The sequence below is a fragment of the Aplidium turbinatum genome, chromosome 17 (genome assembly GCF_918807975.1).
Source record: "Aplidium turbinatum chromosome 17, kaAplTurb1.1, whole genome shotgun sequence".
In the NCBI taxonomy this organism is placed as follows: domain Eukaryota; kingdom Metazoa; phylum Chordata; class Ascidiacea; order Aplousobranchia; family Polyclinidae; genus Aplidium; species Aplidium turbinatum.
In genome coordinates, this window is record NC_137488.1 from 20,789,703 (window position 1) to 20,816,930 (window position 27,228).

The window sequence follows — 27,228 nt, forward strand, 5'->3', positions numbered from 1 at the left end:
TTGAGGAACACCATACTGGATAGATTTCTGGGTGGAAGTATCATGATTAATCGCAACATCTGGTTTACCGCCACTCAAGTAAGACGAAACAAGATCGTTTGCAACTCCACCGACACTACAATGGCCAAGCTTCCGTAAGAGCCGTTTATGACATACAGTATCAAACATTCTTTTGAAATATATTTACAAATTTTGTGTATTTTTTTTCATGAAAACGCTTGAAATAACTAAAATTTCTGACAAACTAGAAAAATATTGCGTTTTTTTATGTTTCGTTTTCGTTTGGACATCTGAAAAAAATCTTTAAACTGCTGTAAAATTCACCGCTAGATGTCAGGCAAGTGTAAGACTTTTTACACCAACCTTGTCAGTGATGTTTATGTGCTGTGGAAAGAACCAAATAAACTTCACTTTGCCAAAAGTCACAGACAACGCAGCTTCTGATTGGTTCGTGCTTTACAGGTTGCAATAGTCTTGTTAAAGTGGCTACCATAGAACTCGGCCTGTCGGTCCATCCCAGCTTCCCATTAACAAAATAAAAATGTTGTGCGAGTTGGTTTTTATTAGAGACACTAGAACACGACTTAACGAAACGACATCCCACAGGTGGGCACAATATGGAGAATACACAAACTAATCCAGTCACATTATCATCGTCTTTGACCCTGCTGCAACATCGTTGATAATCCTTTGAACTATGATGTCACGAATTTGTGGGATGCGCTATGGGGCTATTTGGTCTTGTGTGGCTTAGGAATTCCAAACGCACAAATTGTACAAAAGGATAACACAAGCGAAAAAGCCCCCATGAACTAGCTGCTGAAAGGTAAATCCAACCCCTTTGAGGAAAGTCATCTTGAAATGCCCCCATGAGGGTCAATAGGCCAAATATTAGTCCAGCTAGGGCCAAGAGGTCCAAAACTAAGACAAGGTACTTTATCTTTCGGCGTTGTTTGGAGTACGTTTTCTTCATTTGACCTGAATAAAAACATTTATACTGAAGCACAATCTTTCAAACTTACAATTACATTCAAACTATGCACATTCACTTGCAACCGGTCCAGAAGGGGGGGGACACGTGCACGGACCCGTACCCTTCAAAATCTGAAGAAAAAACATGTAAATTTATGCAAAAATTTTCCGCTCACTCAATTCTATTTTATTGAACTCAACGGGTAAGATTGGGAACTCATAGTTTCAGTAGAAAACCCACGAATCCCTGAGAAAACCTTCAAATAATATGTTTGAAATTTCTGTAGCAATGAAAGAAAAAGCATTTAAAACGCAATTTCAAGTTGAAGTCAAAACACTCATACTTCGAGAAAAAGAGTATTCATTTGAACAAAATGTGCCTCATCTTAATGCACAAAAGTAAACAAAGTGAAACTTGGCAACTACGTAGGAGCAAACCCCCATACCCTTACTACAATAATTCTTTTTTCCGATCCTAAACTTTTCATGTTTTACGTCAACTTAGCAAATTTTATTCTTTAAATATTTGGTGCTGCCCTCATTAACATTTCTAGATCTGCTAGGCCTTTTGATTGCCACTCAGGTTTTAGTTCTTCAAATCGAACAAGTAGTTTGAACTCAGATATTATTTTACTCAACCTGTTATCAGGCGGGACCAAATGGCCACGCCATTCATTAGTAGTGAAATTTTATAGAAGGAATTTTCTTAAAACGTTGATATTTCTTGACTTTTAATTTTTATTGTTTGAACACCGTTTAAACCTGATTTGGTTATTTTTGGAACATTATGTGGTTCACAATAACCATTTTGTCACAGCTTGTTCAGGAATTTTGTAATTCCTATGCTTTGGCAATTGGCGTCGAAATGACTCATATCGCTGTTGCCATTATGTACACAGTGGCCGCAGTCAACCGCGAGTCAAATCATCAATCACACATTAAAACTAAGAACTAAACGCAGTGGCACTCATAGTACAATTTATCGTTTCGTCTCCAGGCAGTTTCAGTGCACGATCTCGGCTGGTAAAGTAGACCAGTTTTTACGAAGATTCGACGTGTTCAAAACATGAAAAACAAACTTTGGCAACTAGGAATGATCCGCTACTTTCATATTTTGTACTTTGCTACTTCTGAACAGAAAAACAGTGCATTTGACAGCAATAATGGCTAACCACAACCAAATCATCAGTCACAGCTATCCAATAAGCGTTGTGCCATATGTGTAGATGACATCAGAAAATATTCCAAAAAAATAAATAAACTCGGCAAAGTTTCTCATCGTTGCTCCAAATGCAATGTGCCTTTGTGCACAAAGCACATGTTGAAACTATGTAATAATATGCCATCAATGACATGTGTTTGTCAGAAAATGCTTGTAAACTGAATTTTTCATAACTTCACAATCATTCGATGTGTGTTGATCCAGAATTGTGGAACATTTTATTTTGAATCTTCAAGTAAAATTAACTATTCTTAAATTGTCTCGATTTAGCAAAAAGCAGCTGCCCAGGCAGTAAAAGTTGGCTTTTATCTCGTTTCAACGTTTAGCTACATTGAAAAGTATGAAAAAAAATTTTTTTTCTGATTCTAAAACATTTTGGCGGGTTGAAATGAAAGCTACACTCCATGAAACGCCTGACAAAACAGCTGACTGGAAATCGTGTTACTTATACTTCTAACCCAGCCAGTAAATCAACCACTTTCAACAATGATTTGACGTCTGCAGACGTTGAACCAATTTTGCTGGCTGGGAAAGAATGTGATAAACTAGTTTTTTTCAACCAGAAAATCAATCTGCAAACGTTGAATCAATCGAAAAAAAATAATTTGCTTCAAAGTATTTTTTTGAATGTAAATTAAAATTCGAACGAACAAAATCGGACATGAAATGACAAAATGCCAGAAAAATGCGCGTTTTTACAGCTTTTTAGCAACATATGTTTTCAGAATGCACAAACTAAGCATTTGGTTTGAAAACAAGTTACAATGTAAAATAAAAGCATTTGACTGTGTGCATGCCACTTTTCTCAAATGTGCAATATTTAGCGGCTGAGTTATAAGCCAATAATTAAGGCGGGCTCAAACGGCCACGTTTCGTGCTTTTTGCGCGTCTTTGAAACGAATTCAAGATAGGGTAAAGTGACAAAGGACTGACGCTGGAGTTCACTGAGAGAATTATGTGCAACACGGTTTAACCGTATTCAGACTGGGTTCTCAAGGGATTTTTGAGTTGGGGGGGCATAAAACGCTCGCGGTTTTTGAACGTTTATTACGCCTTTGTTATGCATGCTGTCAGTTAGATATTTTACCAAGTGAAAGAAAATTTATCTGACTTTCCAAAAAATTTAAACGTGTCTTCGAATCATGTGTAGCTATAATAGATTTATTAGACAGGCATCAAATCGCCAAAGTCAGATGTAAATTATAAGAAACAAGGCTTTATCTTGCTCTGCTTGAGATAATGACGTCACGGTAAACCCGTGTCACACTTTGCGTTTTGTCTGTTTTGCACTAACAACCATAACGGCTCATCAACTGCCGAGAATCTATTTACTCTGTAATTATCCAGCCGGCAAAAGTGCGACATTATTATATCGACTCAACGTTTGACCACGGTGCTTAGACGTGAAAATTGTTTATTTGACTTAAGTGTGTTTGGAAAGATGCGAAGATCAAAAGCAACTGTTGCTTGAGATGTAGACAGATTTTGGCTACAAGCTGCAAAAAACATATTCTTACACAGCTAACAATTTCACTATTTTTGCGTTGATTTAACGCCTGGCAACGTTGAATCAACGTAATAATGGAGGATTTTGCTACGTTTCATTGAAATTGATAATAAATTATATTTGCTCACAGCTTGACAATGCCGCAATGCTTAGTCACTGATGATATTCGTCAGCCGATCTTCATGTTTTTACACATAATTACTGTCGCTAATCGTTAGATCGACAAAATAACTGGGTAGTTTTGTCAGCTAGAAAATTACTAAATAAAAATGGTTGCCGATACTGTATAAATTGTGGATAAAACGATCAAAAATCGACTAATAAATATTCGACTTTTGAAGTTGAACGATTGCGAAGTGAAACAATTTTACTATCAAAAATATCATCAATTTCGACTATCCGATTTTGTCCATGTAAACTACTCTATTCCCAGGTGGTAATGCCACACTTTTTGCGTTGATTTAAGGTGCAATGATGTTCAATCAGCGTAAAATAAATGGTTTTGTTTCAGTCACAGACAGAAGCAACTGTGAGCAATTTACGCCAGACGCAAATCGGTGATTGATATCATGCAGTTCTTCACAACTAACCCAATTACAAGCGCGATAATCTCATTAGGCTACTCGGCATGGCGGCTTGGCGTCTTCGAATAAACAATCGTTGATCTGTCACTCTTTTTATAAAAGAAACCAACCGGGCGCAATCTGCTCTCACTCAAGGAGCAAATCAATGAAATATTTCAAAGTACATGCTAAAAACAGTAGAATATCTCCCAAACCGAATCAGGTACAGCCACGAAACTTTAAGTACGTTTAGCCAAGTAATATTTAAGAAAAGTCAAGAAATTTCAGCTTATTAACACGTATGCCCATTAAAATACAATCGTTTGAAATTGGCGTGGGCAAATTATGCCAGCCCCAGTCTTAATACAGTTAAACAAATGACCTTATTAGGGTGTCAGCAAAAGAGAGTAAATTATGGGAATCTGTTCTTAAGGGCCATGAGACAAAAACGGTTGAGAACCACTGGATTACAGCACCAGCTCAACCATCCTTAAATTTGTGCAACTAATTCGAAAATTGAGCAACATCTGCACATCGATGGATATCATCGTAGCTAAATTTGTGCAATATATTATAGAGCTTGAATCATGAAAAAATCATTGTACAAACCTAATTTTGAACGAAACCAACTCTTTCGATCGGGTTGTTGTAATGTCCTCTCAAAGCCCCTTTCAGCCATCTCAACAGCTGAGCCAGGCTCGCTGTCTTCTGGGATGTCCTTCGATGATCTTTTTATGAGCACATTTCCAGCAGCTGAAGATTTTCCTGAATATTGCACATCACCTGGAAGGTTTGACATGCTATGGGCTCCAAAGCTCGATGCATCTGGGTGAGTAGGTTGTTGCAAGAAGCATCCCTCAGACCAGGATTTCGGACGAGCAGTAACGGCTTGAACGGATGTAGCAACTTTAGTTTTAATCTTTGGGCTTGGTTGAGTCGATGTCGAATCTTCCGATAAAGCTTCTTCACACAGCGACTTTAATTTCTTTAGTTCCATTGTTACACAAAAATATGAACTGAAATATAACTTAAAACAAAATATCTAAAAGGAAATTGCATCGGCATAACGATTTATCATAAGTCTTGGAGAATTTGTTATACTACACCACAGGCAAATAAAACGCAATGGTAGGCCTATGTATTTGCATAAAGTGCAATAATCTAATAAAATAGACGATGCAGCAAACGATTTGGGAAACGCATAGTGGCTTAATTACAAGGTTAAGAAAATGGGATATCCGGCATAATATGGATTGTTGGGCTCCGGATTAAGTTGATAGGCAAGGCTTCGTTTGCTTAGAATTCCTCTGCACATCCAAGCTTATTACTGGTCAATGAAGATCGCAATAAGATTAAAAAGATCAAAAAGCAATGCAATATGTCTACCTCCTTGCAAATGTATCTAACCAAGGCAAAGGTTAACCTGTAATGTAAATCTATCCCAACCACCGAAGACAATTCAAATGAACCCCCGAAAGTAGGCTACCTTAAATCTGCACAAAGTAAATGTAGCAAAAATATGTTTTTAGTTAGATTGAAAAGTTTGTCATCTCAATGGAATATTAACCATTTATTAGCTCTACGTTGTAGGCTAGTATGTTTTTTACCACCTATTGCACTTTTGTACCTTGCTGTTCTTTTTTAATTCCATAAACAAATTTGTCAGAAGAACTAAAGCAGGCTATTACGTAAGCTGAGAACTTAAATTCACAATCTCAAACTGTCGCTTTTAACTTTGAGGACTCAGCAGACTTAACAAATTCTATTCTATGCTTGCGTTATATGATTTTGCACCAATACAAAAATGCACCAGTGACTTTAAATAAAATTCTTCGTTTTTAAACTTTTAGCGTCGTAGAAGTTTCAGTGGCACCAACATATCGCCTTGAGGGACACTAAGAAAAAAATTCAAAGATTGCTTCAAATCACAACAACCATCATTCAAGCAATGTTTAAAAACGTTTAATCAACCTTACAAATAGGTGTCATTCAGCACTTTGCGTAACACAAAAGAAACAAATAGTTGGTTTAAATCACAAGTTGAATATTTTCATTAAGTCAATGTTTGAATACATAGAAACAACCATACACCAGATCATTAATCGTCCAATACAAGAAAGGTTTTTACAACCTGCAGTTGGTTTTAGCAAGGCAGCATAAGTATCTTCAAGCATAGTTGTAAAACAATTATTGAAATCAAATTAATTTCAGTTCGGTGGCAAACAAATCTTTCGCTTAACCAGCTTATTGGCAGACAATGCAGAATTTAGATTGCAGTCTGCCAACCATAAACCGGTTGCAAATTTCCATAATAAAGCCATTAACATCGGGCATTGATTGATTGACATTTTATTTGTTGCGAGTATAAACACACATATTCAACAAAATTGGATAAAACAAACGATAACGTAGAATGTATTAAGTGTGGATACTGCAACGGGTGGCTGCGAAGTGACCTGGAAGGTCTTCTAGTCGAGCAGCCACCCTCAACAAAAGAAACAGTAACAAATTAAACATCAATGAAGCGATGGCAAAAGAATCTAAAACATAAATTTACGGTATAATTGCTTGAATGAACACAAAATACATCATCTAATAAAAGTTCTACATAGTCCTGAAGCCATCATCATTGGTAAAATGATAGTAGTAAATTTTTATAAAATTTTTAAATGAATTAAGTGATTTTTTTCTTATTTCCAATGGGATTGAATTCCAAATTTCCACTCCTGTATACTTGAAACTACGTTGAAGTTTTGAAGATGAATATTGAGGAACATAAAAATTATCCTTGTCAATTGCATTTCTGGTATTGCGAGAATGAACATTTTTTGCTTTTTTAAAATAATTAGAAAAAGTACATGGTAGTGAATTGTTTTCATATTTGTGCATTAATTTTGAAGTTTCGAGTTTGAACAAATCTTTTATTTTAAGGACATTTAGTTGTACAATATGGAGTCACGTGATCCCACCATCGACCTCCCGCGACTATTTCTATTGCTTTGTTTTGGAATGTTTGGAGTTTGTCGACATGTGTCTTAAAACTGAAACCCCATATTGTTATTGCATATTGTATAAAGGCATCACATTTATAGCGCATTAGCGCAGTAACTTATGTAAGCAGAGAGCAGAAGATTGTGATTTGTGTAAACAATAATTGACAGCAAACCTTCGGCTTGGAGATATCAGATGATGATGATGAACTTATGTTAAGTTCATACGAGTATACAGTTAAAATACGCACTTTCATAACCAACATCTAGGCCAGGGGTCCGCAAATACTTGTTGGCGCGATCCAAAAAGCAATGCTTTTAATTCTTCGCTACCCAAACCTTTCGAAAGCATATAACTCTGCTCAAAATACTTTGCAATTTAATATCAATTTCAATACGGTCGTCTCCTCGAGTCCTCGTATTAAGCCCACATCTGGACCGGACAGTTTTGGGCTTATTAAGCGAGGGACGATCCTCTGCCACTCCAATACTTTCAGTCATTCCGGAATGGACCAAATTGGGCTTAATAAGAGGGTGGACTTATTAACCGCGGCTTAATAAGCGGGACTTGGCTACTACCATATGAAAGTACAAATTTTCTTGTAGGCTACAAAATTGTAATTTTTGAGTAATAAACATATCATATAATTGTCAAATAAATACATATTTAGGAAAAACAAGTTTTACTCAATGTATCCGCCATTTGCGTCGATAACAAGTCGGAGATGTTTCGAAAAGGACCTGCAAGAGTAATGAATAACTCTTTGAGGTATTTTGGTCCATTATTTTTTCAGATTAGCCTTCAGCGCTTCCAAACTTTGGTGGTGTTTTATTGAAATCTTGCTCTTCATGTAGGACGAGATGTCAAAGGCTAGATTCTAAAGGGTTCAGGTCCGGTGATGAAGATGGCCATTCTTCCTTGAAAATGGAGAACGGCAAATTGGCTGAAAGCCAGTTTTGCGTTCTCTTCGCTCCATGTGAAGTGGCAAATCTTGTTGGACTGACCAATTACGTTTTTTAAAAATTTTCTTTGCCCAAGGCAACAATGAACTCTCAAGAATATCATTTCGGTAGTTTTCTTGGTTCAATTTCACTCCTTGGTTCACAAAAATCAATGGACTCCTTCCTGCTTCGTTGACTGCGGCCCACACCATCACTGATGCCGTTCCTTGTCTCCGAGTGACTAACCGGTGTTCCACGTCACCATCTTTTGACCAAACAGGATCATTTTGACTGTTAAAATGATGCTAGACATCAAATTTCTTCTCATCGCAGAACACAAGGTTTGGCAGAATGCCTCCTTCAATGGGTGAGAACAGAAGTTTGGCTCTGGAGAGACGTTTCTCAATGGTATTGGCATTTAGCAACTGTTTATTCATGTGTTTGAATGGGCTCATCTTCAAATCCTTCTTGAGAACTGTGAACATGATTCCATAGGCCACGTTTGCCTCCTTTGCCAGTTTTTCAATGGATCTCTTGGGATTTCTTCGCACCTTTTCTCTGGTTGCTTTCATCAACTTTGAAGTTCTGGCGCTTCGAGGGCGATCTTGGCGAAGTCGATTTTTGACATTTCCAGTTTATTTGTGCCTTTTGAGAGTTCTCCAGACCAACATTGTGTTAATTTTTAAGTCCTTGCAAATATCACTCCTTGACTTGCCCGATTTGAAGAGCTCTACGTTAGCTATTGTTTTATTCAAATTTTCATACATGGCCTATAAAATTTAGCCCTAAAAAATATAAAATTGAAAAGTATTCAATTTCTTAACATTGTAACGCTAAATATTGATGTTAAATACAGTTGTTTGCAGTTGTAACGTTAATTACTGATGACCCTGTAGATATAACGTTACAACGGCCTGTACGCAAGTTCGTTAATAACCAGTTTGCGATGTAAGTAAAATTTCAAGAAAGAGGTTTAAACAAATTGGATGAATCTAAACACTATTGACGATATAGACCTTCAAAACTTTTTCGTCTCTCCTCAAAGTCGACAGTTTGCGTTTCTACATTCTGGCGTTTTGTTTTAATTGATTGAGAAAGGTTTTGCCTGTTGATACCCGTTGACCCGTTGACCTTTGTTGACCCTCGTTGACCCCCGTTTTTCTATTGTCATTGTTTGCTTCTCAAAAAAGAATATGAAAAATTTCTTATTTACTTCTGAAGCAAAAGCCTTCAAGCTAAAAGTATTGTCTTTTGAACACGCAAATGCAGTTATTCCTATTTAAAGGATCTCTCAAGTGAAACATCTAAATTTAAAGTTGCCTGGTTTTGATTGTAAAGGTTGAAGATGTGGTTGCTTGGTATTATCAAACAACCACATCCTCTGGTCTGGTCCCAGCAAGGAATTTGAGTATTTGAGCAACTTTGTGAAAATATGTAGCAGGCGCTGTGTAGAATGAGCTACCAACTCAAAATATATCCCCGGACAAACAATCAGCCCTGCTTTTGTAGATTTTGAAAAAAACTTGGCTTGTTGATCCACTTCTAATTTCCAAGCAAGAAAACAGAAACGTTGAGCAAGTTGAAGAGTTTTATTGAAAACAATAACACAACATAAAAGAAAGGGATTTCCCACATGTGGGCACAATGTCGAGACTATGCAAAATAATCTTGTTAGTTCATTTTCTTAGACCCTGATGCAAAATCGTTGACAATGCGTTGGACAACCACGATATCAGGGTCGTGTGGGTTTAACAATTGAATTTTCGGTAGTTCAGTTGAAGGAACAAAACCATGCAAATCTGTACAATCAACAGCGGTAAAAAAAAATAAACAACACCTATTCCCAATGTACAAACTACCTCTTCGAGGAGAGTCTGTGGAAATTAATTCCGTGTAAATCAAAATCCCAGCCACAATTAAGGCTAGGGCTACAATGTCCAAAAACAACACAAATCCTATCTTGCTGCGCAGGTTTGACAAAACTTGCTTCATTCGACCTGAAAATAAAAACATTCATAATGAACTACAGAACACCTTCCCTTAGGTCACCTCTCCACATCACATCATCTGTAACATTATATCTGTAGGTTGCGGTGCTAGCTATACGAAAGCAAGCACATTGACGGATAGAACCAAATTGTGGCTTAATTTGTGCAATATATTCTAGAGCTTGAACCATGAAAAAATGACTGTACAAACCTAATTTTGAACGAAACCAACTCTGTCTGTTGGGTTGTTGTATTGTTCTCTCAAAGCCCCTTTCAGCCATCTCAACAGCTGAGCCAGGCTTGCTGTCTTCTGGGATGTCCTTCGATGATCTTTTTATGAGCACATTTCCAGCAGCTGAAGATTTTCCTGAATAATGCACATCACCTGGAAGGTTTGGCATGCTATGGGCTTCAAAGCTCGATGCATCTGGATGAGTAGGTTGTAGCAAGAAGTATCCCTCAGACCAGGATTTCGGACGAGCAGTAACGGCTTGAACGGATGTAGCAACTTTAGTTTTAATCTTTGGGCTTGGTTGAGTCGATGTCGAATCGCTCGACAAAATTTTTTCACACAGCGACTTTAATTTCTTTTGTTCCATTGTTACACAAACATATGAACTGAAATATAACTTAAAACAAAATATCTGAAAGGAAATAGCATCGGCATAGCTTATAGATTATTTTAAAGTTGATCATAGTTCTGGTGAACAGGTTTCTTCTGCTACACCAAAAGCAAATAAAAATGCAATGGTAGGTCTATGTATTTACATAAAGTTTAAAAAACTGATGAAATAGACGATGCAGCAAACGATTTGGGAAACACATAGTGGCTTAATTACAAGGTTAAGAAAATGGGATATCGCTTATGGCATATGGCTTGTTGAGCTCTGGATTAAAAAGTTAATATGCAGGGTTTCGTTTGTTTAGAATTCCTCTGCACATCCAAGGTTATTGGTCAATGAAGATCAGAATAAGACGATGAAGATAAAAACAAAAAAACATGCAGCATGTCTACCTTCATCCAAGTGTATCTAAGACAAGTGTGATTCATTGAAAATCTATCCCAACTCCCGAGGACATATTCAATGAATCTCCGAAGGTAGGTTACCTTAAATCTGTTCTTCAACGTAAATGCAGCAAAACATAAGTTTAATTAAATTTAAAAGTTCATAATCAATAAAATATTAACCACTTATCAGTTCCATGTTTTAGACTAATATGGTTATTTTTACCACCTATCGTACTTCAGCACCTTGCTTTTTTAATTTTCATAAACACATTTTGTAAGAACTAAGGTAGCATACTATGTAACCTGAGAACTTAAATGTCGCTTATACTTTTGAGGAACTCAGCAGACTTAGCAAATTGTACTCTGTGCTTGCGTTACATGGTATTGCACCAATACAAAAGTACTTCAAAACAATACAAGTGACTTTAAATAAAACTCTTCTTTTTTAAACCTTTAGCGTGGTAGAAGTTCTAATGGCACCGACATATTGCCTTGAGGGACACCAAAAAATGTAAAAATGCTTCAAATCACAACAACCATCATTCTAACTATGTTTAAAAATGTTTAATCAACATTATAAATAGGTGTCACTGAGCACTTTGAGTGACACAAAAGAAACAAATGGTTGGTTTAAAACTAAAGTTGGGTATTTTCGTTAAATCAATGTTTGAATACATTGAAACAACCATGCACGAGATCATTAATCGTCCAATACAAGAAAGATTCTCACAACTTACAATTGGTTCCAGCAAGACAGCATAAGTATCTTCAAGCAAAGTTGTAAAAAATATCATTGAAATCAAATTAATTCCAGCTCGTTACCAAACAAATCTTTTGCCTAACAGCTTATTGGCCGAGTGGTTTCGCCTTCGGCTCTGGTGCTGGTAGATCTGAGATCGATTCCAGGTCAGATCAAACTGAACACTTTTTAAAAACAAAACGATTGTGTTCTTTCTTGCATAACGCCGTGAGAATAAATCCGGTAATAATGATGACGTTTGTAAATCTGATATAAAAATTAAAAATGAGCCTTGTCGCTAAAAAATCTTAGCTCTTGTGGACCGGCATTAAATAAAACCATAACATTATTATCACTAATCTTTCGACTATTTTTGTGTTAAGATTCAATTCAATCCGAGTTTACGTAGTACCATTAAAATTGGCGCCGTGTTGTTGCTCACGTAATGCACAGAGGTTTAGTTGTGGTGAGTTGTTCTTGAAGACCTATAAAGTCACTTAAACATTTTCAAAGGTTGTAGAGAAACAAAAAATAAACCAAACTATTCCAAACCTTTGGTTAGTGTCGTTTGGGCATCATTTTGTCCCAATCTCCGCATTCTACTGGTGGGATGTTATGCTTTTGGTGATGTGTAGGATGGAATGCATATATACTTTGCAGATGTGCAGTATGTCATGTATATATACTTTGCAGATCTAAAGTATTTCATGCGTATATACTTTGCAAATGTGCAGTATGTCATGCATATATACTTTGCAGATCTACAGTATTTCATGCATATAGGCTATACTTTGCAGATGTGCAGTATGTCATACATATATACTTTGCAGATGTGCAGTATTTCATGCATATATACTTTGCAGATCTACAGTATGTCATGCATATATACTTTGCAGATCTACAGTATTTCATGCGTATATACTGCACTTTGCTGATGTGTAGTATGTCATACATACATACTTTGCAGATGTGTAGTATGTCATACATATATACTTTTCAGATGTGCAGTATATCATGCATATATACTTTGCAGATGTGCAGTATTTCATGCGTATATACTTTGCAGATGTGCAGTATGTCATGCATATATACTTTGCAGATGTGCAGTATGTCATGCATACATACTTTGCAGAACTACAGTATTTCATGCATATATACTTTGTAGATGTGCAGTATGTCATACATATATACTTTGCAGATGTGCAGTATGTCATGCATATATACTTTGCGGATGTGCAGCATGGCATGCATATATGCTTTGCAGATGTGCAGCATGTCATGCATATATACTTTGCAGATGTGCAGTTTGCCATGTATGCAGTATATGCTTTGGGGTAGCATCTTGTGGACATACACAGTACTTTGCAAAAGTATCTTTTCGTGATTAATAAGGACTGTGTGGAAGTGTTTCGAAAGTCGAAACCCTTTCAAAAGCAACAGCAAAGCTTATATAAAGTCACCAAACATCACTTCCTTCCAATTGTACAACATGAATTTTACAAAATTATCACTTTGCTGGTCAATCAGCCCGAAGGTGTTGCTTCGTCATTTTGACGTATTTCACAAAGGTAGGTACTAACGACCTGTTTTAGCCAGATGCTGCGAGTTCGCTGTGGTAGTAGCGGTTTGCTCTAGCTTTCGAAATACAGTTTCCTTGCCATGTGCTATGACGATAGCCATGTCGAAAAAACAAAATCTGTACAACGGTTTGCAATCAAGCGAAGAAGCAAATACAATCCAGTCAACACTGCGCAAAAAACTCAACCCATTCGTAGATGTTCTGCGGGAGATCCCACTTATAAAAACAATTGGAGCTGCAATATCGAATAAAACTCAATTTATCTTGCCCCGATTTTTCAAGGCGACTCGCCTTATTCGATCTGAAAATAAAAATATTTATTGTGACGCTAAGGACGCCTGCCCTCAGGTCCTCTCACCACTCCACATCATCATCATCAGTAACACTATCTCAGTAGGTTACAGTGCTACCTCAAGCATTCTTAAACTATGCCACTAATTCGAAAATGAAGTCTTCGTACGTTGATCTATCGTACGTAGCCTACGTTGATCTGGGTTTGACAAAATCGTAGGTAGATTTGTGTAATTCATTTGAGAGCTTCAAACAGAAATCAACTGATGGAACAAACCTCATTTATATCGAAGCCAACTCCGGATATTGTAAGGCCTCTCAACTTCGCAGGCACTCTTGAAGCAGCTGAAGATTCCTGTAGATCAGGGGTCACCAAATGGCGGCCCGCGGGCCGCATGCGGCCCGCCACGCTGTATCGCTGCGGCCCGCGGAAGGTATTAGCGTACAAGTACAACCAAAAATACTTTTCTTGAAAAGTTAAAGAGCATGAAGACAAAAAATACTTTCTAGGAAACATATTTTCGCTTTGCATACGATTCCACCGACCAACCAATCAGATTATAGTTCTAGGTGGGGGTTGCTTAAACTTATTCCAATGCGATGTCCAGCCACACTGTCCCACTGGTTGATTAAAACGTCTGTTTACGAATTTCTGTGAGCATAGGGTTGCTTATTTTAAGTTTGCAAATGTCATGTAAACACTAGTGTACGTTTCACCGTTATTGTGTTTCACGAGCAGTGTTCTCTTTATGCAAGTTTTTGTTGGCAAAATAGGTCGGTGTGCCAACTCAATTTGTAATAAATTGGCAAAATATTATATATAAATTTAAAGACTTTTTCTGATTGTATTATGAAAATATTTAGCTTAGTAGGCTACTGCAAAATGTTTTTGTTTTTTTAAAGAAATATGGAACGCTTTACGATTTTGCGTGTCATCCTTGCGCAGGGACCATATGCTAATCTTCTCTGTATCGTTCCAATTTCAGTATATGTAGGCTACTGTCGAAGCAACTAGCCTACTGCAAAATGTTGTTAATCAACAAATTCTTGCCACGCTGATAAGCACCGCGAGTGACAATTGTCTATAATAAAAGAAAGACGGTTTTATAGACTCTCACAAAAAGGATGAAAAACCAACTCATTGCTTTTTTAGAGGGAAGCCTGTTCATGAATTACGATTACGATCGGTGATTTCCACAAGCGTTTGTTTCATGGTGCCTGGTTTCTTTCTCCCTGTTATTGGAGCCTATTTTTCGCTGATATGTTTGCAGGTCACTATTGTTGCTTGTGTTGCGATGTGTCAAACAGTTCCATGTTTACTGAAATTTTAATTGCAAGATATCTTTTGTGAAGCAAAGTGACAACACCAATCTTGCTTGACGATGAATATTCGCTCGCCTCGCTATAAGTGCGCAAAGCAAGTGACCTCGTTTATTAGGCATTGTTAAAGAAGTCAAAAGTGTTGTAAAAGGAGCTTTGGCCTGGTAGTAGCGTTGTTCGATTAATTTTGTTGCTGCGGTATTCTAACATACATATGAACAGCATGTAACGCTCGATACTGGGTACGAAATGCGTTCTTTTGTAGCATAAGAGTCAACCTACCTAAAATTTTATTAGTGCGGCCCGCCACAGCTCTCCTTAGTGCTAAAGTGGCCCGCATGCAAAAAAGGTTGGTGACCCCTGCTGTAGATATTGTGAGGCACCTGGAAGGTTCTGCATGTGATGAGGTTCAGAACTCGAAGATTTACTGTATTTGGAGCAGCAGGTCGTTCCAAAGGATTCCCCCCGGACCAGGCTTTTGGACGAGCAGTGCAGCTTGAGCGAAGAAGGAACTTTATTTTCAGTTCTTAGGCCGAGTTGCTTCGATGTCAAACTTTCCAACGAAACTTCTGCAGACAGCAATTATACTTTCCTTTGTTTCATTGTTACAACACAATATCAATGTAAATACAACTAATCTAAAACAAAATGACTGACAGGACATGGTATCAGCATAATCTATCGAGTAATTTGGCAAACCTATCATAGTCTTGGTGAAGAAGTTTCTCTGCTGAAGTACAGCCAAACAAAACTAACGCAATGGCTTGGATCATCATACCGTATAAACTAAAGAAACAGGCCTAGCAGGAAATTAACGAATTAGGACTCAACATACTGCATGGTGGCTAAATAAGATTAAGCTAATGGGGTTTATTCTCCCTAATATGGATTGTTGAGCTTTGGATTAAAAAAAAGCGACAAGAAGGGCTTCGTTTGCTTAATCCTCGGTACATCGGTACAGTTTAACTGTTCAATGAAGATCTAGATGATGTGGAGAAAGCGAAAGAACCATTCAAAACGTCCACCTGCATGCATGTGTATCTCACCAAGACACAAGCTTGTTGTCAATAAAAACCTATCTAAAAACATGAGGTTATGTCAAATTAAGGCCTTAAGGTATTTTGCCCTGTGTTTTATCATTGTTTCATTTTACTATTTCAATAACGTAACATTTGTTTTTGTAGGTATTTTTTTGGCATTTCAAATAGAATTTCAAAAACAACCAGTTTTATCCTTTCGCAGCATTTATAAAACATCAGATTTGAAAAGGCCACATCTCAACTGAATCCTGATGATGCTTCCCAAAAAGTTTTCACTAAGTTTTAATGGACTGACTAATCTAAACTTTTTAAATAAAACCACCTTGTAGGAATGTAGGCTTATAGCTACCAAACCAAACAAAAAACAGGTTAAATTTATATAGTGTAACCATAATAGCCTATTCTTCAGTTTTTTGAAATAGAAAAAAAAAAGTTGCGATTTTTTGTCATAAACAATATAATAGCGTGTCATTGTAAAATGTGATTCTCACCGAACAAAACAAATGAATTGACTGAAGTTGTATAATGGGTGATACATTCAGAACACAGAAAAAAGAAATTCCACCCACTCGTTTTTTCCGAAAACAGTGGTTGGCACTGGTTGCTCATCTTACCCCATTGCACATTTTCCCCCAGTCTCTCCTACTTAGCAACCGACAAACACAAAGTAACCATAGTCTACAGTAGAATAATTGGCTCGTACTAAATGATACTCGCACGCAATAAAGTAAAAAGACAAAAGCGATTTCAGTGTTTCATATTAAAAAAGTGATAATTATCATTTATCAGCTACAACTACTGTAGAGGATAATGGTAATATGATCTGTCGCATATTCATTGTTTATGTCACATCATCAACGTTCGATCATAATTGTCCCCGTGACTTATCTTGACTGGATTACGCAAAGACAAATAGGATTGGGTTGAGCAATGAGCAGTGGCCTTTACATTATTAGTTGGGTTTTGATTATCTTAGGCGTGATCTATTGCGTCATCCACTTGATTGCTAGGGCTCTTGATAGTGTGCTAGTGCTAGAACATGTGTAGCCTTGTTATGGAAGTCGAAGATATCAGATGAGCCACAAATTCAAAGACGACTAGGAACTGTTTGATTCAATTGTTTGGAAACCTCATGTCAATGTATTGGGCGAAACACGGTGTATATCGCTATTTAATTCTTGTTACAATCGGCTGCCGAGAAACAGTGTATTCGAAGATATCTTCTTTTTATTAAATACGGATACTGTAAAAAATAACGACGTAAACGCAAAACACTACATCCGAAAGCTTGCATCACCAGTTATGTCAAGCCAACCTATAGCTCTCCAACCCCTTCCTGCAAACGACATGCACAAAACGAAAGATGCGACTTAGCAATCAGCGAGTGGTTGCAATAGACGAGCGGATACAACATGGCTTCAATTTTGTGCAAGCAAAGCTACTCAGCGGATGCAGTTCTGTGACCGATGTGCAGTGTGTTATATCTATATACTTTGCAAATGTGTAGCTTGTTATGCATATATACTTTGAAGAACCATTTCGTTGCTAATAAAGACACAAAGCTACAAAAAAAAATTAATATCATTTAAAAAAATAACAATTGTTATATAGGCTACAGCCAATTGTGCATTATGAAATTTAACAAAATTATTGATTTTCATTATGACGTATTCCTGACATAATCAAAAGGAGCATTGTTTGTCACTATATGGCTTTAAGAAAATAAATACAATGAAAGTGGCTTTTGTGTTGTCACAAACACTGTACGCGGCTGGGAAGTAAGTTAGCGGAACGTGGACAATGTCCTTAATAGTTCAAAGTTTTAATGCTATTCATACCACTTCAAATCCTCCACGATACCACGAAACAATCTATTAAGTGCGCAGACGACCGTCGAATCGTCGATACACTTTCGTGGAGCATAAAACGCTTATCGTACAAAGTCGAGATCTCACTCTGGCGATGATGGCGTCGCGTTGTTGTTTTCATTGAGTCTGGACTTTATTGGCAACCCTCGAGCAAATCGTGAGCCTTACGTGTGCACATCCTAATTTGGAAAATGCGATGACCTCTCAAAAGAATCATCTGAAGTATTTTGGTTCAGAATGTGAAGGCTCAAGCTGCGATTGTTTGTTGGACAAAATCTAATCTTCTTGCATTGAACAAAAGATAAGCCATGCGACTCAAATTCCATCCCTTGGTAAACAATATCTGCTGCTGATTTGCTTAAAAGGAGTGAAGCTAGGCCTGTTAGCCCATTCCAGCTTCCCATCAACAAGATAATAAAAACGTTGAGCAAGTTGAGTGGTTTAATTGGAACATAATTTAAATCAAAGTGATATCTCACAGGTGGGAAAATACAAAGATTGCGCATAGTTTTGTTACAAGTTCATAATATTCGATCCTGCTGCAACGTCTTTAATAATTCGTTGAAAAATTACGTCACAGGTTTATGAGCTAAACTACTGGGTTTCAGTGGTTTAAGAGTTGCAAAAACAAAAGTTGCACAAAGATACAAAATCAAGAGGAGAAGAAAGTATAATCCAACCACCATGATGTAAGTCCATTCCTTTGGAGGAAAGTCATTGGTAACTGCTTTCGTAAGGACCAAAATGCCAACCACGAGGTCGAAAACTATGATGACGTAGTTTCTCTTGCGCAGGTTTGACAAAACTTGCTTCATTCGACCTGCAGATAAAAACATTCATAATGAACTAAAGGAGACCTTCCCTTAAGTCATCTCTCCACATCACATCATCTGTAACAATATTTTTGCAGGTCACAGTGCTAGCTTAACCATTCTTACATTTGAGCAGCTGATTCCAAAATGAAGCAATGTCTGTACATCGACAAAATGGAACCAAATCGTGGCTAAACTTGTGGAATTCATTGGAAAGGTTTTAAACATACAAATGATTGTACAAACCTAATTTTGAAAGAATCCAACTCAGACTGTTGGGTTGTTGAACCACGTTCTTAGAAACCTGTTCCGACATCCCAACAGCTGAGTCAGGCTCGCTTTCATCTTCGATCTCTTTTGATGGTCTTTTTGTGAGCACATTTCCAGCAGCTGAAGGTTTTCCTGAATATTGCACGACACTTGGGCGGTTCTGCATGGTATGGACTTGAAAGCTCGATGCATTTTGAGCAGTAGGTCGTTGCAAAAGATATCTCTCAGACCAAGCTTTTGGAAGAGAAATGATAGTTTTAGCGGAAGAAGCAACTTTAGTTTCAACTCTGGGGCCGAGTTGATTCGATGTCGAATCTTTTGACAAAGCTTCTTCAGACATCGCTTTTATTTTATCTTGTTCCATTGTTACACCACAATATGAATTTCAATATAATCAAGTTAAAATAAATATCTGAAACAAAATAGCATCGGCATAATATATTGAATAATTTATCATAGTCTTATAGTGAAGAGGTTTTTTGGTAAGAATAGCTGACGGAGCAAACGGATTGGGACACAACACATAGTGGTTTAATTAAAGGTTAAGAAAATGGGATATCCGGCATAACATGGATTGTTGGGCTCTCATTGAAAAAAGACAACAGCAAGGCTTCGTTTGCTGATTATTCTCCAACACACTTAAGTTCTTCTTCGTCGTATGAGCTGTTCTTCCGGACTATATGTTTGGGCATGATGACATCAGCCACTCGACAGTTTCGTCATCCAGGGCCTTCAGTCCAAGCGTTCCATGTGGTGGTTGATGGATTGGGCAGTCATGGACGACATGATCTACTGTTTGGTCTGTGGCGCCACACTCGCATCCCGGTGAGGGAGCCAGGCCCCATCTGCACATGTCTGAACGAAAGCGACCGACGCCGGTTCGTAGGCGGTTAAGCCGGACCCACGCAAGTCTTGCGAGAGGACACTTAAGTTAATTATTGGTTAATGAAAATACAGATAAAATAAGATCAAGACAAAGCCATTTATTATGTTCACCTTCATGCAGATGTACCTTGCCAATACACAGATCTGCTTTCGATGAACGTCTATCAAAAACTCAATATATCAAATGAACGTTTAAAAGCACCATTAATCTGCTCTTCAAGGTTAGTGTAGCAAACGAACATGTTTTCTAAAAATTGAATGAGGCTATTCACTGGGCATTTAGAACGCATCATGTTATTGAACATGTTTTCTAGTTGGATTTTAAATCTATCATCTCAATAGAACATTAACTATTTATTAAAACGTTGTAACATCGTTATTTTTACCACCTACTGTACGTTAGCAGCTCAGGCGAGATTCACACCAAACATACAAAACTGTATTCAGCTAGAAAAACTTCGCATGAAAATTGGCGCATGTTTGATTCCATTTACCATTCACACCAGGAATTACAATGTCTGGTGTGAATGGTAAAAGGAACCAAACATGCGCCAATTTTGGTGCGACGTTTTTGTATGCTGAAGATAGTTTTGTATGTTTCGAGTGAATCTTGTTTTACTGTTTTTTAAAGTTCTATAAACACATTTTTGTCCGAAGAAGCAAGGTACAAAGTAAGCTGAGAAGTTAAATTTACAACTTTAATCTGTCAACGCCTACCTTTGAGGAAATTCAGTAGATTTAACAAATTCTACTCTGTGCTGGTGTTCTGTAGTTTCGTTCCAAGACAAATGTATTCAGAAAAAAAATGCCAGTCAGTTTAAGTTAAGTTTTTCATTTTGGAACCTTCAGCGTGGTAGAAAGCTAGGTGGCACCAACATATCGCCTCAAGGAGCACCACAAAAAATTCTATGATTGCTTCAAATCAACACAAACATCATTCAAATTATGTTTTAAAACGTTTAATCAACATTAAAACAGATGTCACTCAGCCCTTTGAAAATCCCAAAAGAAACAAATGATTTAGTTTAAATCACAAGTTGGAACTTTTTATTAAATCAACGTTTACATACGCAGAAATAACCATGCACGATATCATTAGCCTAATCGTCCAAAGCAAGAAAGGTTTTCACAACCTGCAGTTGGTTCCAGCAATGCAGCGCAAATATCTTCAAGCAGAGTTGAAAGAAAACTATTTCAATAAAATTATTTTCAGCTCAGTGGTAATTGGCACTGTGTTGTTTTGTACGAAAAGTGGTGAGATTTAGTTGTCATGAACACTGAAAAAACAAGAATTCAATAGTTGAAGATGTGCAATCACTCAAGTATGTTCAGTCGTTGTTGAGCAACAATTATAATCATCATGGGCTATGTCTGAATAAGGTGTCGATCACAGTGATTTTCCACAACGATCGATCGTCCATTGTTCTGATTTAATTTACAAAGTCCTGGTTAGTCCATGTTGAAAGATTCTTGAAACTTTCCAAACGTGAAGCCCTGGTGCCTCTGACTAGGAAGCCCGCTCCATCATTACCGAGTGCTCAATTCCGCGCTTACGATAGACGTGCCCGATGAATGTCATTTGCATTTTTATAACAGTTCTAATGAGGACGCTAGAGCTACACCCACAGCGTCTCCATACTTCTTCAATGGTGATCTTATGAATCCAGTTAATTTCCATCATTCTCCATATGAACAAAATTTTAGCACTGTTAATCTTTTTTCTGTTAACGGACATGATCATGATTCACAGCCATCAGTGAAACTGACCAAACGTAATCTGTAAAATTCTTATTCTACTGTTCAGAGAAATTGTTTGATTTCACTAATTTGGCCACTTTGATGAAAGATTGTTTGGATTGTGCAATTTTCGATTTGACATCGCCCCAGCATCGACCATTCGAGGTGACTATTAGAACCCAGATAGTTAAAAGTGTTTACTTATGAGACTGGTGTATTTTGTATTTTGATTGTGCAACCATAAATAAAATCAGCCAAAACCTTTGGTAGTGTGTCAGCATCATATTTTTCCTTCTTCCCAAAATCCCCGACTACTTCTAAAATGTTTTGCATGGTGTTTTCGAACCACTAACCCTGGTCAAATGTGAGGCGTGGAAGCATTGATTTTAGGCTACAAACTTTTTCAATGTAGGGTAGGGAAAGTGATAATTTCACTTATGTTATTCAACAAGAATATACTCTCTCACATTGTCCAAGAAAGAAGAGTTGATAGACAATGCAGTAACTTACATAACATTGTAACCATCAACGGTTTTACTTTAGGGCTTCTGCTTCATTTTGCCTTAGTTTATTTACGGTTTTTATGTTGCGCTGTACACATGGTTGTGAATTCGGATCAGAAACATCCGACTTTGATTCACATTTTTTAGGAATCGATACTTTGACTCTTGAAGAATCCAAAGGGCCAAGAAATTTATGACTGATTTTGGAGATAATCGCCCATCAATCTTAATTCCACAATTTGGCGTTTTAAGTTGGCAGGCTATTTTAGGTTTGGCATTTTGGCTCTTTTTGAAGTTTTTTACATTTTAAATAGTTTAATTCATCTATTCGCAGCATTTAACATCAGGTTTGAAAAAGCAACTTCACATCCGATTCCTGACGATACTTTCCAAAAAGTTTAGACCTTTTTTGTAAGTTTTTTTTTTAAATGAAACTAACCTAATCAAAAAATAAAGAGCCCAATATGTAGATACCAAACTCATGTTCAGCAAGCAAACGTTTCGAAAACTATACTGTCTTCATCTTCAGTGCTATAAATGCATAACATCATAATGTATAATAATGTATAATATCATTTTGGGCTCTTTATTTTTCGATTATATTAACCAGGCGTTCCAACCATTTTGCTCATGAAACTATAGCTTCTTTATTGATTACCATCCCCTTGTATACCTACTAAAACAAAACAAAAAACAGGTTAGATTTACACGGTGTAACAATAAAATTATTCAGTTTTATGCAACAGAAAAAAAGCTAGGTTTTTAGATATAAACAATATAATTGCATGCGATTCTCACCGAACATAACAAATGAGTTAGCTGAAGTGCCTAGTGATATATTCCGGACACAGAAAAAATAAATTCTACCCACACGTTTTTCTAAAAACAGCGGTTGCTCATCTTACCCCATTGCACATTTCCCCCAAGTTTCCCTACTTAGCAACCGACAAACGAAAAGTGACCATAGACTACAGTAAAAGAATTGGCTCATACTAAATGATTCTCGGACGCAAAAAGGTAAAAGATATTCCAGTGTTTCACATAAAAAAGTGGTAATTATCAGCTACAAGTATTGTGGAGGATAATGGTAATATGATCTGTCGCATATTCATTGTTTATGCCACATCATCAACGCTCGAGCATAATTGTCCCCATGACATATCTTGACTGGGTCGCGCAAAGACAAAAGCAATCGGTTAAATGAAACTTCAACAATATGAAAAAGGTTTGGTGCGGCCTAAGCGAGGATCGAACCGAGGTTTACAAGAAACCAGATAATAATAATGTTGTGCTTTATTTATTGTCGCTTCAGAACTACTCAGGCCTTTCAGCGACAGGGCTCATGTTTAATTTTATATCAGGTTTACGATGCCCATTACAATATTACATGAATTATCCTTAAAAAAAATACAATCGGTAACGCTTTTAAAATTTTGTTTATGACCTGACCTGGAGTCGATCACTGGTCTACCAGCATCAGAGCATAATGATAACCACTCGGCCAGTGAGCTGGTCAGAAATTGTGAAAGATAATCAACTTACTAGGCTACTGAGCTGGAAATAATTTGATTAAGATAATTTTCTTTTAACTTTGCTTTAAAATTGTTTTGCTATTCTTGATAAAACCAACCGCAGGTTGCAAACCTTTCTTGTAATCAACACTCAATCTTTTTATATGTAATGTTCTTTTAATGTATTTAAACATTGGTTTAGTGAAAAACTTTAACGTGTGATTTAAACCAATCATGTATTTCTTTGGTGTTCCTCAGGGCGATATGCTGGTGCCAATGCAACGTCTACAACGGTGAAGGTACAAAAATGAAATCTGCCATTTGAAGTGGCCAGTTGTGTTTGGAAACTTTTGCAGTTTTGCTAAATTAGGGAAAGACAGCACAGAGTGGATTTTAAGAACTGCGATGCAACAACTTTGCTGTTGGTTCTTCAAAAGAAAAAGCTGACGATTTGAGTTTGTGAAGACTTTTTAGTTGCTTAAATTTATCAATAAAAATAAGAAATCAGTCAATTATGTTACATCCATTGAGTGAAGTAGTTAAATGTAAATCCAAAAAGCTCCAAAGTTTAGAAATACATCTTGCACTACGTTTTGTTTTGGTACTATGTAGATAGATTATAAATATTAATATTAAAATGCAATCTGAAAATACAACTAAGTAGTTGCCACTGACTTGTTAGCCTACATAGTTTACGGCCAATGACCAATGAAATTATATTTGAGAGGATGTGATGGAAATGTTTCGAATGCCGAATGGGGAGTATAACAAACCTAAAGCATTCGTGGCGGTTCCATATAAGTTAAACACAGGGTCTATGATAACACCGATTAGCTAAATATCAGTTTCTTCGTTTTTTTGAACCGTATTTTGGGTGATTTTTGAAATTTGTTGTTACATTCATGGTTGCTATGTCTTCCTTTGAGCTTTATGCCGTAAAATAGAGTTTTATTTGTGATATCACAGAGAACATTTGTAAGGAGCCTGCCCGAATTTTCTTGCTGTCGCTTTCTTATAAGGAGCGTCTGCTTTAAAATCAGCGTGCTAACTAGCTCTTGCTTTTTCGTTTACTTCAAATTTTCAATACCACTTGCTTGAATGTTAGCAAGCAGCAACATGGACACAGACATTCCGTAGATTGTGAACTGTATTTATTTTCCAGGTCTTATTTTTCGACTACTGTATTTTTAAATGCAAAAAAGATAATGGAACAATGGACATTGGAAACCATCTCTGAAGAATCGTCAGAAAACCGGACTTTCTCGAGAGCCAGTCAAGTAGGCCCCTCGGACGCTCGGATTCCCAAGATTTTGACTGAAGCTCCGTCGTCGTCTTCATCAGCTTGTGGGTTGTACTTACAATCGGTATCTCCAGAAGAGGTTCAGAGTACATCAAACCAAACCAATTTCTTGCAGATACCACCTCAAGAGTATACTCGACCAAAGATGCCGATGCCGTTAGCATCTGAGAATGTAATCACATTTAGGCCACAGCCCTCTCTCCGACGTTTAAGCTTGCCCGGTGCAGCTGTCGCATGGGATAGAAGAACTGACCGGATTCAGTTAATTCATCCGACTAGGTCTGAAATCACCTATCGACGACGGATGTCTTGGGTTTGGATTTGTTTCCACTTAGGTTTGTATAATTATATTAAAGTGAACAGAAATTGCACAACGTTTAAAAAATAAATTTAAACTTCCCATTATTCTCTACCAATAATTTGGTGAGATTATCTTGGGTCAGTTTTCTATAGGGCACCAACTTTTTTGTGTTTTTCAGGTCAAGGGAAACGGTGCGTTGCGGAAGCTTTGTATGTGGCATGGAGGATGCATGTTTTTGACTACGCAGCTATAGCAGAGATCTTTTGTGGGATTGTCTTGGTGACTAGTAAGGTTAAGATGAGCATTGGCCTTTACATTTTAGGTTGGGTTTTGATTGCCTTTGGTGTGATCTATTGCGTCATCCGCTTGATTGCTAAGGCTCTTGATAAGTGCTAGAACATGTGTGGCCTTGTCATGGAAGTCGAAGATATCAGATGAGCCACAAATCCGAAGACGACTAGGAACTGTTTGATCCAATTGTTTATTTGTGATTTTATAACGAGCAACGAATTTATCTTCTAAATATTGTCGCTACCTGCCCGTTTGGTTATCGAGTGTTTTACCATGACTTGTGTTTTCTCTGTTTTAATAAAAGCAATTATCTCGCACAATGGCCTTCATATCTTAGCATAGGTCAGGGATGTACTATGAATCCCAGACATAAGTAATGCCGCAGCTTAGAGTTTGTGCAGTAAAATTGTAGGGAGGTTAGGGCGAATTAAAACGTTTCCCGTTTTAGTGGATGCAGTTTTGTAGCTACATTGCTGACGACGACTGCACTCTGCACCAGGAAGTTTTATGACCACAAGCAAACCAGAAACATCTTCCTGGTGGAAGACCACACGAGGTGTGATATAGCAATCTGACAACAAAGCTTTACATTTAGCCACAGCCCTGTCACACCAAGGCACAGTTACAGACATTGCACTTTGGTGCTGCGTAATAGGCGGCTTAAGTGGTGGTGCTACAGTGTTTCGTGGGTTATGATTTTATTTCCATGCAATCTCAAAAAACGATTGGCACACTAATGGAAAAGGTTTATGTTCATTGCCAACTAATTTAGCCCAACTACAGTGGTTCAGTATCTAATCAGTATGCCGTGCCAGTTCTTAATTGCATTGAGTAAACGTCTGCAGATGTTGGATATTCGTTCTGAAGATGCGCGAAACGTCCGTGAATCAATAAAACAATTCAATTTTTTTTACATATTCATCACATAAACTATTGCATTGCAACTGTTGCCAGAGAAGCAGTGCGTGCCAAATGATGCGGTTTCAACATGCTTTTGTGTGGTCATAAGGGAGCAATAGAAATAATCCTTGAGCAATTGATGCGTGAACACGATCTAACAAAATTGTAATTAAAATAGAATTAATGTCGCTTTACAAAAATTACAGTATGATGTATAAGAGAGCTAGATGAGAGAGTGCTGATAGATCAATCCTGGCAGTTTTGCATATTTGTCGAGGCTTTGAACCACTGACGCAGGGCCGGTTGCCGAGATTGACAAAGTGAAATTTCCGATTGTTGAAGTGTTGTTGCCGGGAAGTTATTCCATCCACTAGGTGCGGTTGAATGGTGAGCAGTCCTGAAATGCGCTGCTCAAGCGCACACCACGAGAGTTGAACCAGCACAGCGTGATAAAAGAACATTTCAAAATATTTTTAAATAATGAACTTTTTAAATTAGAACAAAATGTTGCTTCTTATTAGAAATGTTGTTACCGAAAATATTTGTCGGGTGTTTCATCACTGAACTAACGGGGCAGACTAAATTAAAAAGAGTGATGTCGTTCGAGTAGGACTGTGTTGCTGATTATGGTTAATACGGTGGTGATCATGGTGAACTCATCATGAATATAGTCAACAAATTTATCATA

The 27,228-nt window shown here is 37.3% G+C and overlaps 3 protein-coding genes and 1 pseudogene across 3 annotated transcripts; 1 reads left to right on the forward strand and 3 right to left on the reverse strand.

Moving 5' to 3' along the window:
• Positions 1-619: 619 nt before the first annotated feature.
• On the reverse strand, positions 620-5,153 carry LOC145786138 (uncharacterized). Its single transcript, XM_082597792.1, has 2 exons — positions 4,874-5,153; positions 620-978 (listed from the first exon to the last, which is right to left on the reverse strand). The coding sequence occupies exons 1-2, from the start codon at positions 5,061-5,063 to the stop codon at positions 704-706; spliced, it is 465 nt and encodes a 154-aa protein (XP_082453918.1). The 5' UTR covers positions 5,064-5,153; the 3' UTR covers positions 620-703.
• Positions 5,154-14,703: 9,550 nt separating this feature from the next.
• On the reverse strand, positions 14,704-14,802 carry LOC145787040 (U6 spliceosomal RNA; annotated as a pseudogene).
• A 3,661-nt stretch (positions 14,803-18,463) lies between these two features.
• Positions 18,464-19,475, reverse strand: LOC145786081 (uncharacterized). The gene is made up of 2 exons (XM_082597725.1): positions 19,089-19,475; positions 18,464-18,850 (listed from the first exon to the last, which is right to left on the reverse strand). Exons 1-2 carry the CDS (start codon positions 19,450-19,452, stop codon positions 18,600-18,602), a joined length of 615 nt encoding a protein of 204 aa, XP_082453851.1. The 5' UTR covers positions 19,453-19,475; the 3' UTR covers positions 18,464-18,599.
• A 5,447-nt stretch (positions 19,476-24,922) lies between these two features.
• Positions 24,923-25,910, forward strand: LOC145786084 (uncharacterized). Its single transcript, XM_082597728.1, has 2 exons — positions 24,923-25,383; positions 25,528-25,910. The coding sequence occupies exons 1-2, from the start codon at positions 24,954-24,956 to the stop codon at positions 25,743-25,745; spliced, it is 648 nt and encodes a 215-aa protein (XP_082453854.1). The 5' UTR covers positions 24,923-24,953; the 3' UTR covers positions 25,746-25,910.
• The last annotated feature ends 1,318 nt before the right edge of the window (positions 25,911-27,228 follow it).

Coding starts and splice junctions, on each gene's coding strand:
- LOC145786138 (XM_082597792.1), bottom strand. CDS start 5,063: ATGTCAAACCTTCCAGGTGATGTGCAATATTCAGGAAAATCTTCAGCT. Junction 979..4,873: donor TTGGTTTCGTTCAAAATTAG/GTTTGTACAATG, acceptor GTTTTTATTCAG/GTCAAATGAAGAAAACGTAC.
- LOC145786081 (XM_082597725.1), bottom strand. CDS start 19,452: ATGTCTGAAGAAGCTTTGTCAAAAGATTCGACATCGAATCAACTCGGC. Junction 18,851..19,088: donor TTGGATTCTTTCAAAATTAG/GTTTGTACAATC, acceptor TTTTATCTGCAG/GTCGAATGAAGCAAGTTTTG.
- LOC145786084 (XM_082597728.1), top strand. CDS start 24,954: ATGGAACAATGGACATTGGAAACCATCTCTGAAGAATCGTCAGAAAAC. Junction 25,384..25,527: donor TTGGATTTGTTTCCACTTAG/GTTTGTATAATT, acceptor TGTGTTTTTCAG/GTCAAGGGAAACGGTGCGTT.